Source organism: Monosiga brevicollis, genomic scaffold (genome assembly GCF_000002865.3).
Source record: "Monosiga brevicollis MX1 MONBRscaffold_4 genomic scaffold, whole genome shotgun sequence".
Lineage (NCBI taxonomy): Eukaryota > Choanoflagellata > Craspedida > Salpingoecidae > Monosiga > Monosiga brevicollis.
In genome coordinates, this window is record NW_001865041.1 from 687,795 (window position 1) to 698,993 (window position 11,199).

The 11,199-nt window shown below is 52.3% G+C and overlaps 2 protein-coding genes across 2 annotated transcripts; one reads left to right on the forward strand and one right to left on the reverse strand.

Annotated features, from left to right (window-relative positions):
• Positions 1-6,018: 6,018 nt before the first annotated feature.
• On the forward strand, positions 6,019-6,737 carry MONBRDRAFT_36149 (uncharacterized protein; the record flags this gene model as incomplete). Its single annotated transcript, XM_001743600.1, has 4 exons — positions 6,019-6,095; positions 6,181-6,319; positions 6,413-6,568; positions 6,644-6,737. Exons 1-4 carry the CDS (start codon positions 6,035-6,037, stop codon positions 6,735-6,737), a joined length of 450 nt encoding a protein of 149 aa, XP_001743652.1. The 5' UTR covers positions 6,019-6,034.
• A 535-nt stretch (positions 6,738-7,272) lies between these two features.
• On the reverse strand, positions 7,273-10,334 carry MONBRDRAFT_31470 (uncharacterized protein; the record flags this gene model as incomplete). Its single annotated transcript, XM_001743844.1, has 15 exons — positions 10,191-10,334; positions 10,015-10,080; positions 9,799-9,922; positions 9,520-9,693; positions 9,305-9,391; positions 9,116-9,223; positions 8,909-9,012; positions 8,745-8,800; positions 8,425-8,539; positions 8,255-8,322; positions 8,012-8,139; positions 7,791-7,911; positions 7,624-7,697; positions 7,484-7,530; positions 7,273-7,365 (listed from the first exon to the last, which is right to left on the reverse strand). Exons 1-15 carry the CDS (start codon positions 10,269-10,271, stop codon positions 7,273-7,275), a joined length of 1,446 nt encoding a protein of 481 aa, XP_001743896.1. The 5' UTR covers positions 10,272-10,334.
• Positions 10,335-11,199: the final 865 nt, after the last annotated feature.

An 11,199-nucleotide genomic window follows, 5' to 3' on the forward strand; every position in this document is an offset into this window, starting at 1 on the left:
AGGAGTCTAACAGCCTGAGCACGGACGTGAGCCTGGAGGCGCGTGTGGCGACCGAGGAGACGGCTCGTGCGAGCGCCGATACCAGCTTGGACACGGAGATGAAGGCGCAGGATGCCAGCTTGGCGACGCGTCTGTCGGCCGAGGAGTCTAACAGCCTGAGCACGGACGTGAGCCTGGAGGCGCGTGTGGCGACCGAGGAGACGGCTCGTGCGAGCGCCGATACCAGCTTGGACACGGAGATGAAGGCGCAGGATGCCAGCTTGGCGACGCGTCTGTCGGCCGAGGAGTCTAACAGCCTGAGCACGGACGTGAGCCTGGAGGCGCGTGTGGCGACCGAGGAGACGGCTCGTGCGAGCGCCGATACCAGCTTGGACACGGAGATGAAGGCGCAGGATGCCAGCTTGGCGACGCGTCTGTCGGCCGAGGAGTCTAACAGCCTGAGCACGGACGTGAGCCTGGAGGCGCGTGTGGCGACCGAGGAGACGGCTCGTGCGAGCGCCGATACCAGCTTGGACACGGAGATGAAGGCGCAGGATGCCAGCTTGGCGACGCGTCTGTCGGCCGAGGAGTCTAACAGCCTGAGCACGGACGTGAGCCTTCAACTTCGTCTTTCAGGTGAAGAGAGTACTCGACTTTCTATTGATCTTCTTCTTTCTTCTGAAACCTCTTACCTTTACAGTTCTGATATTAGTCTTCAAGCACGTCTTTCTTCTGAAGAATCTCGTTCTGTACGTGACGATCTTAGTCTGCAAGTTCGTCTTTCACATGAAGAATCTCGGGCCTTTAGTTCTGATTTGAGCCTTCAATCTCGACTTTCTTCTCAAGAGAGTGTTTCCGAGAGCAATGATATCAGTCTTGAAGATCGCCTTTCTTCAGAAGAGTCTCTTAGCATAAGCTCAGATCTGAGTTTGCAATCCCGTCTTTCTACGGAAGAGTCCCGGGGAATCAGCGATGATATTAGCTTGGAGGCTCGCATATCTGTCGAGTCATCCACGCGTTTTTCGATTGATGTTCTTCTATCATCGGAAGATTCTCGCTTGCTCAGTTCTGATGTGAGTCTACAATCCCGCCTGTCTGTTGAGGAGTCTCGTAGTCTTAGCACGGATATGAGCCTTCATTCACGAATCTCAGTTGAAGAGTCGCAACGGGACACCTTCGATACCAGCTTGGACACGGAGATGAAGGCGCAGGATGCCAGTTTAACGACGCGTCTGTCGGCCGAGGAGTCGAACAGCCTGAGCACGGACGTGAGCCTGGAGACACGGCTCTCTGTCGAGACATCTCGGGGTGTGAGCAGCGACGTGAGCCTAGAATCGCGACTCTCTGTTGAGGAATCTCGCGGTGTGAGTGATGACTTGAGCCTCGAATCTCGCCTTGCATCGGAGGAGCTTCGAGGGCAGAGTACCGATATGAGCCTGCAGACGCGCTTGTCGACTGAGGAGTCAAACAGCCTGAGCACGGATGTGAGCTTGGAGTCGCGGCTCTCTGTCGAGACATCTCGGGGTGTGAGCAGCGACGTGAGCCTAGAATCGCGACTCTCTGTTGAGGAATCGCGCGGTGTGAGTGATGACTTGAGCCTCGAAGCTCAGCTCACAGCAATCGAGGCAACGGCTGCCAGCAGCGACGTGAGTCTTGAAGAGCGCTTGTCTCTGGAAGAGTCGCATGGCGTGAGCCTCGATGTGAGCCTGGAATCACGCCTTTCCCTTGAGGAGTCCCGTGGCGTCAGCAATGACGTGAGTCTGGAAATTCGTCTTTTGGGTGCGGAAGGCGACATCTCAACTGAAGTATATCGCGCCGATAGTGGCGAGTACAGTCTCGAGACAGATTTGTCCTCCTCAGAGGATGAGATTTCACGAATTAATGTTCGTGTGCTTGGCAACGCCAACCTTATTGCAACTCTACGCTCGGATGTTTCTGCTCTAACAAATGCAACAGAAGAAGCTTTTATCTCGTCGGATGAGGTCGTTTCCACTTTGCAGGCTGTCTTGACCGCCAGTGTGGCCTCTGCTGTCAGCGATGCCGAGTCACGAGATTTATCTCTTGAGGTGGCTCTGCAAGCAGAATCGACAAGCCGCGTGAGCAGCATGCTGAGCTTGGAAGATGCACTTGGTGACGAGGTGTCCGTTTTGGGAGCGGTGATTGGTGGGCTGAACACGGTTGTGAAGCAACATGAATCAGCCCGTTTATCAGCAGATCTCTCGCTGGCCAGCCTTATTGATTCCGTCAATGCGTCATTATCAGAGGAAGTAGCGCGAGCCCTTTTGGTTGAGGATCAACTAAGCTCTGAAGTGAGCTCAGAGGCCTCACGGGCCTTGATCGCAGAGGATGCTTTATCTGCAACAATTTCGAGTGAAGCAAGTAAATTGCAGGCTTCAATCGGTGGGTTGAACTTTGTACTCAAGGGTTTGGATGGGGATTTGGCCAGTGAAGTCTCGCGCGCGGGTTCCGCTGAGGCCTCGTTGACTTCACGGGCCTCCAGCGTTGAAGCCAACATGGCTGCCGAATTCTCGTCTTTGGAGAGTGTCGACGTTGACAACATTGATCGCATTGCGGTTTTGGAGACAGAGGTGTTCGGTCGAGCAGTACTGTTAGATCTTCAGCCCGATGTAACCTGTCACGTTGACAACTGCACGGTGGCCACCTTCCGAGCCTGTGCGACTCAAGCGCGGGCGGACGTGACGCTAAACTCGATGACGAAGCGAGTGCGGAGCTACATGCAAACACCCGATGACTGGGAGGTTACTGTTCGAGGCACAGAAGTGGATTCGGATTCGATCGACGTGGTTTCCATTTATTTCACACCAGTCATCTTCAATTCCTCCCTGGTCTCAGAGGTTTGCATTGACATGGAAGTCTACTTGCTAGATGCTGCTCCATCAAGCCGGCGGCGGCGTGCTGTGGTCTCCGCCAGTGATTACCAGAGTGCATTGAATAGTCAGCTGACAAGCCCCAGCTCGCCAGATGTGAACCAGCTGGCTTTTGATCCGAATGTGTTCTCAAACGAGACAGATTTGACGCTGCGTGTCGAAGCTTTGGAGCTTGAGTTGGCCTTGCTGCGGCAGGAAGCCTACAATCGAGTGGCCGCACAAAATGAAACTCAAAGTGATGCCCTGGCCTCGGCTTCCAAATCGCTGGCCTCGCAGTTTGACGATGCCAATAACTTGGCAAATATCGCACTCATTCTGGGCTGCATCAATGTTGGACTCGTCCTGCTTTTGGGCATGGTGCTTTTCTTCATAATCCGGCAGCGCAAGGAAGCCTCAAAAGCTGAGCCGGAAGAATTGCGTACTGGAGCTTCAGCATATCGACGCTCTCAATCACATCAAGAAGAGGTTCACCCGGTCAACACGATGCATCCGGTGTTCAATTGGAGCCCGGTGGCGGACGGAAGCACGACGCCTGTTCACAAGTGGGCCGAGGATTTTGAGGAGGACGATATTCAGGTCGGAAAAGAATATGTCAATCCACTGCATGAACCGCAGACCTCGGATGATGAGATTGTTACACGTCGAAGCACCAATCCAGTCCAGTCACGCAATGCATTGATGAATGACACCATTTCAGACCTCATTGCTTCCCAAGGTATGCAGAACAGCGATGGTAGTTTTCAGACTGTAGACTTGGATGACGTAGCCAGTCCGAATGGAGCTGCTTATCGACGCAGCCGCGGCTCCTACATTGACATGGAAGGTTTTGATGCAGTGCGTTCAGAGTTGGTGCTCCCGCGTGTGGACGAGCTCTATGAGTCAGAGGATCGAGGCAATTTGGGGCACCCGGATGGAGGCCCTTCCCACCAGCCTGATGTAAACGTTGCAGTTGATGAGAACGTTGCTGCTAGCTCACCAGCGATTGATGGCTCGGATATAACCATTGATCCACCTGCAACACCGGCTTTGCCTGCTCGTGGGGCGAATCTTGAACTAACGGAAGAGGATGCTGAATTTCAGCGAGTTATTGGCGCACTTCAGGGCACAGCCGCGAAGGAGCCATCTCCATCTGAGATGAATTGAGTGCGAAACTGAGCCTGGTGACACGGTGCTCAACTGAAATCTGACCCTGAGCTAACCTTCTACAAGATACTGTATCGCCTTTGCATGCGAACGAAGGATCATCTTGCAGCTTAACTTCATTCTTGTGTTTTGTTTGTTTGTTTGTTTTTGGCGTTTCATTTGCTTGAGTTTTCGTGACCTCTTGGCTCTGCACCTGCTGAGAGCCGTATGTGCCCAGTCAGTTATAGCTGCGTGCACATGCGTGCTTGCGTGTTGGTTGTCACTGTGAATGTGTGAGTTTGACCCCCCTCCCCTTGAGCGGGCCGATGATATTGATGATGCTGATGGCGTAATTGAGCTACAATGGTTTGACTGTGGAGAGTTGATCATATCGAAGCCTTGTGCGACATCAGCATTTCAAATTTCTTCCCTGCATAATCCAGCATTCCACTTGTCCAGTTTCCGTACAAGACGACAACATTCGCATGCCCATGAAATGAAAAAAAAAAAAAAAGTTGAAAATGTCAGACGTTTAATGCACTTGCATTGCATTCTTGTTTGTCAAGCAACTAACTGGAGGAGTTCAAGGGGACGGCATACCCGCAGGGGGGCGGGGAGGGCAGCGTAGGGCGGGTGATTGAACCTTGCCCTGCTCGAACTGGGCAGGCCGTGCAACCATTTTGATGGAGGGCAATGGAGATGCACAAGCCTTGTTCTTCACCTTGGTGCTGATCGCCTCTTGGTATATCTTCTCCATTGGGTACGAGTCACGTGAATTCGGAAAATTGATGGCATGGGCTGAGCTTCAACGGAAAGAATTTGGGCGGCAGAGCTTACGTGCCGCTGGGGTCAGCGGCTTTCTAGACTCATGGAAAAACGCTCGCTTGAATGCTTGGTCACATAGGCTTACATTTTACAACCAGTGGCTATTCGAGGTTGATAGCGGCAAACATTCCGGTATCGCTCGGGCGCTGTTGGACCGCATGGGCTGACCGGCACAATCGCTTGATTTTTTTACTGCTAGGGGTATGGCTTGGAGTTTCCCTTGACCATTACGGCCTGCCATGGCATGTGTACTAGCTTGATTGCCTTTGGCGCACGCCGCTATATCCATCGCCATGACATGGAGAGCATGCCACGCGTCTCTCTTCGCGATTGGATCTACAGTATCTCCCCAGCTGGTTCGTGACCCAATAGGCGACACTATGCTTGCGCTATCTGACCTGGCCCATGACTCAATGCCCCGGCTCTTGCCATGACCCTCAGGTGTCGCAGCAGCCCTGGATATTGGCACATCCAACATGAGCCTCGAGTTCATCAACATCACCCTGTACGGTTCTGATGAGCAGTGACCTCGCGTCTCCGGCACTCGAAACTCGTCGATTGATATTGCCTGTTTGCACATCGCGCGCGTAGTTATACTATGGTCAAAAGCACGGTGGTGATGTGGACGTTGCTTGCCGCATTTGCTTTCCGCTTGGAAAAACCGGTTTGTCGACTGAGCCAGCACTTGGTGGGAAGCAGGTCTAGGGGCAGGTCTTGATCTGTGACCCCATGAAATATTCTAGCATGAAGAAGGCTCACTCATTTTGTCAAACGTAAACCTGCCCTAGACGCGGGATCTATTGGTTGTGGTCGTCGCCATTTCACTCGGACTCATTCTATTTCGCGCAAAGGAAGGTGTTTCCTTTCATTCCATCGGCTTCTTCTTAGTATGTACATTCAAAGCTGGCTTCCAGACGCTCACACGGAGCTGGGAGCCGTCCATCGACTGGGCTTGATGTAACTTGAACAGGTTTTTGCAGAAGGGCCCAGGCTTAATTGGCTTCCCTGCTGCTGTGCATGGTAGATTTTGTGTGCATCCGTTATGGGGGGTCTACGTTGGGTCTTAACCCAACTTGTCATGCAGCGGGAAAAGGAGCGCCTCGGCACGTTGATCTATTGGGCGTGCTATTGGCATTTTGTTGTCTTTATTAGGCTAACACCGCACCTGTGGGGCGTGCTGGGTGATGTGTCTCACAGGGTTGCGACACCCCATCGACACCATGGCTTTTGTTGCGCCTTGTATGGCAATCACGCTTGTGCCCTTTGCCATCATGTTTGAGGGTACGTGTTGACCAAAGCCAGGCAACCCTCAAAATGCCGCAGTACCTCAACCCATGTAATCACGCTCGCCACCTACGTCTGGTAGGGGCCAAACTCTTGCGCTCCCCTCTGCTCTTCTCGCAACTCTCGACGACGCTGGTGTCTTTGTTCTGGGTGGCCTTTGGTGCTGTGCTGGCCTTTGGCCTGACGCTGAGCGAGTTTTGGCTTGTTAAGCATACATCTGGGTGAGCAAGCGCCACGTGAAACGCAGTTGACAACGACTTGCTAGACTGGCTTGCCGCTTGGCCTCATGCGATACCCTTCGCCCTGCCTGCCAGGCTGACCCTGTCCGTGGCAGGCATTGCCAAGGAGATTTTTACCATCATGATAGCCGTCATTTGTGTACCAGGCAACCACCTCTCTACAGTCAACGTTTTAGGGCTACTCGTCTCGATTGCCGGCATTGCCTATTACAACATGATCAAACTCAAAAAGTGAGTGCCAACTGCCAACCAAACGACGTCTTGACTGCGATGACTTTGTGATTGTGTTCCATGGTCTTTGCATAGAAATGCCTCCACCACCTCGCCGCAAGGCCCTGCACCGAGCAAGCAGGGTTATGAGCCAGTAGCAGTGACTGAGACCGACATCGACCGACTTTAGTGAATAACAATTTGAGGCAACACGGCAATCATGCAAAAAATTAAATTTAAATTTAAACAAACCGCCCTTTGAACGTCTTGAAGATGTGGTATACGTGCAGCATGTTTCGGGGGCTTAAGTAGTTTCAACCCAGTCTAAACTCGGCACAGATCTGTTGTGGTCAGTCAAGTTGTTTCCGATTTTTGATTTTTGGCTGTATTTTTTCAACGCATCTGAAGCATCTGAGCGGTTTGTGGTCGTCAAAGAATAAAATTAAATTTTATTTTTTTTGTGGCGTCATCAATGTTCTTATGATTGATTGGACAAGAGCTGGGAGCTGTTTGATAGCTTATACGGACCACGACGAGATCAATTAGACGTAGACCTACAAACACTGCTAGGACCTCAATCTGGATTCAAAGCACGCACATGCACTGCAATACTGTGGAAGAAGAGCTTTAAATTTTGATTTTTTCGGATCAACCTGCGGAAGAAAGTGGCAAGAAAGATGACCGCGGCTGGCCGCGATCTCGAGTAACCTTGTGGGCAGTCAAATTTACTGGGAAATGCGTTGCATTATGTACAATTGTGGTACTGTTTCAAAGACCAAGGGTGGAAACGCTTTTTGCAATCGCATTCGAGAAAACCCCTGCAAAGGCAATGTCCAGGAGGGCGAACGTGTCAAGATTATGATGGAAAGCCCTCACACTAACCCTATAACCAGCGGTGATGTGCACCGCATAGCAAAACTAGCCAAATGATCCTACCTTGATGGTATCGACGATTGTATGATGCTGCTGGTATAGTGCAACATCTAGGGGAAAAAAAGCCACAGAGAAAGAGGGTGGGTTTCAAGGGTTAGTGGTAATGCACACAAGATGTATCTTCGCGTGGGACATAAATGTACCATGTGCCTCAGCAATCAACCACTCAAATTGCTCTGGGCGGATCTGATCTGTCCATGATTCAACTTTGGAAAGGCTGTGCAGAGAGCGGCAAGGGAAATGCCGTCAGTCAAGTGCGACAAGAGATTGGCAGCGACCTAGTTGTGAGAACAAGGGAGCAAACACGCACTGAAGGGAAAGGTCATGCTCCAAAAATCGCGTGACGCCTGACTGCGCTGCCAAATTGCAGGCATGCAGGGTGGCGTTGGGCGTTTGGGCGTGTTGATGAAGCCAACGCATGGCCTCACCTCCTGTGCAAAAACAAAACAAAACAAAACAAAAACAAAAAGCGTCAGCACAGCCGTCACAATTTGGCGGTAGCAGCATCATGGGCCAGTGATGACGAAGCACCTGGGTAGTTGAGCATAGCTGCTCGCGAAAAGATCATGGCACAGCAAAGTCCTCCCAAGAGAGCGCCGATAACGATCAGTCGACCCAGCCACGAGAAGAGAGCGCCTCGTGCCCGAGGGCAGTCCCAGCTGTGATATCAACCAGAAATGAGAAAAAAGCACCATGCTTGCAGCGTTTTCCGAAAACAAGGATGTATCGTCCAGAGTGTGCCGTCACATTCGGCAAACAAGGCTCGCTACGCACAAGTCAGCCAAGCCAATGCCTGCGGCCACGTTTAACAGTGGCAGAACGTAGATGACGAATCTCAGCTCCTGCATAGAAAAAATATCGACAACAGTTGGCAGACGATGTGTAAATAAAAGAGACAGATGAAGGGGTGAGTGCAGGAGAAACGTGGCTGGCAGCGAGGTCACCTTGTGAGGCAGAGCACTATAGAGGCCCAGGAAAGCCAGGCCACAGACGAGAATGGGACTATCGTCAAGCAGGAGCAGGTCGAGCAAAGCAAATGAGAGGGTTAGGCATTGAAAACTATGCCCGTGAAGCCGTGTTGAAATCTTTCAGGTGCGGAAGGTCTCTACACGTCACCACTGACCGGAAGCGAGAGCTTCGCCAGGCGCCCCACGCCACGAAAGGCAGACTAGCCCACAAATGTCGAGGCATGGGTGGTGAACAAAGGGTCATTCGATGCAAAACATTCTGGGCTAGGTGCGTCACGCAAAGGAACGCAACTTACGCTACGTTGAGACTGCGAGGCAGCACGGACAAGAAATACCAGCCGGGCGGCATAACCTGGCACGTACAAGGCGTAGACGTGCCGGTGAGAGCAACGGCTCGAGCATGGCAATACAAGAACGAGAGCAGAAAAAACACGTGAGTCAGAAAGGAAAGAAAACATACGCCCCATTCGCTGCTTTTGTTGAGGACAGTGTTGAACCAAAGCACCTCGCCTTCCGGCCACAGCCAGCGGCCCCAGAACCACGAGTCGATGACAGTGCTGAAGGCTGAAAAAGTATCCCCAGGGTTTGGTAAGCAAGATTCAGGGAAAGCAGGAGCATCCTCGCGGGGCAGGCGTATGATTGAAGATCAGGACGCAGGAGAGCGCACCGATGGTTAAGAGGCCAGTAGGCAGTCCAACGCCCAACATGGTGGTAACGTTGAGGCGCCGTGTGAACAAGGCCAACAGGAAGAGGGGTCCAGCAAAAACAACAAGCTCTATCAAAATTACCACCAGCGCCCAAGATCAAGGCTGGCAAAATAGGAATCATGCCGGCAATGGTTGACGTTTATTCGTACCAGCTCGAAAGAGAGGGACGGCGAGGGCGATGATGGCGGTAAACTCGCGCCAACGGTTATCGATGGCGGCGGCCAGAGCAAAATTAGCTAAATGTTGGTAGGAATGGCGAACATGAGAGGGCGAACATGAGAGGGTATTTGCTAATTGATTCAGTTGTGAATGGCAGGGTGGGTGCAGGTCAACGGCCATGCTGGGATTGAGAATTGTGGCGTACAGCAAATGAGCGCAAAGGTGTTGGGTAGGGTACGCGACATGTAAAAGGGGAGATGAAACTGAACGGCGGAGATCAAATTGAATGCCAGGGCTGCGTTTCGCCCTAGGCGACGTTGCACAGCACGGCTCACGCTCACGTGTCCACACCAAACGAGGACGGCTAGGATTGCACGAGCTACGTGCGGCGAAGAAACAGGACATTGATTGTGCCATAAGAATGAAAGTGCGCTGCGAGTCCCAAATGAGAGTCGAGTAGAGCACCCGGAGACAAAGGACGTACCGGCAAGCTGTTGCGCAAAGCCATCAAGGCTAAAAATATAGTTGAAGAAGCTCAGCCAGGGTGCGACGAGCAAGGCGCCGGTAAACGTGCGCGGCACCACGCCTGGAAACTCATGATGGTCATACTGCGGGCGGTGGCAGTCATTGAGCGGGGGCTTGAAACTTGAGGCAGAGGGAGCTTGGATGATGCTTTCGCACACCACAAACTACAACGTACTGCTGTCAGGTTGCGGCCATGGTGAACAATATCGTAGATGGCTTGTGTGTTGAAGCTCTCCTCGACCTAGGACGGCGCGAGCCAGGTAGCAAAACTTTGTGAGACAGAGTGCGTGGGTGCGTGCGTGCGTGGGTGCGTGCGTGGGGGTTGGTACAGTTTGAGATCAAAAACCCCACCTTGCTAAAAGGACAGATGTAGACGAGTAGCAACACCGTGATCAACACGATCAGCTCGCTCAGGCGCAGCAGAACCCCCATGTTGACGCATCAAGGCACCCTCGATCGAGACCGATTCGGCGCCGACGCAACAGTGGGAATGATCTGACAATCTGACCGGACGTGATGCTGCGAGCGAATGCAGTGAGGTATTAAAATTTAGCCTGAAGAATGATGCAATGGGTCCTCAAAATGTCCGCGACGAATTGTCAGCACCGATGATTTGACCGTTTGTGTGATGCGTAATGACTGGCACACTCTGGCCGTGACCTCATTAATTTCTGTATGGATTTGAACTGTCTAATCATGTGTAAAACAATTCAGAACTAACTGCGGACACTCGGACAAGCCGAGCAGTCACGCAATCCACACCAACCGCATTCGGATGGTCAGGTGCTGCCTGCCACAAGGCTGGTGCCGCGCGGGGCGCGCCTGCCGCTTTCTGATGGGTTTGGTCCGTGTCGTAGAGCCCTCGATGTCCATGGGGACGGCCACCACTCGAAACTTGAGGCGACTTTGAAACACGCTTGGTGCCTTGATGTGCGCATGCACCCGTCCGCCGCGCTTGTCAAGGAGAAAGCATCCTGATCCTGAGCAGTGGGTGTGACTTTGGACACACTTGAGACGATCAATGTTTCGAGGGGAATTGATGGTTTGTCTGGTGCATCGGAGGTCCGGGGGGAGGGGGTACTTCCGAGGAGCGAGTTGAGCGCATCTTCAGTGTTGGCTCTAATTGTTACTGTCAGCGTTGTCCTCAGTCAATATCAAATCTACCTGCTCAAGCCACCACTGACGGCCATCCTTATAGGGTAGAGCGGTGAAGATTCGTGTGCGTATGTGGACACGTTTCTGTGACAGAGAGAAGAAGAGAGAGAAGAGAGAGAGAGAGAGAGAGAGAGAGAGAGAGAGACAGAGAGAGAGAGAGAGAGAGAGAGAGAGAGAGAGAGAGAGAGACAGAGAGAGAGAGAGA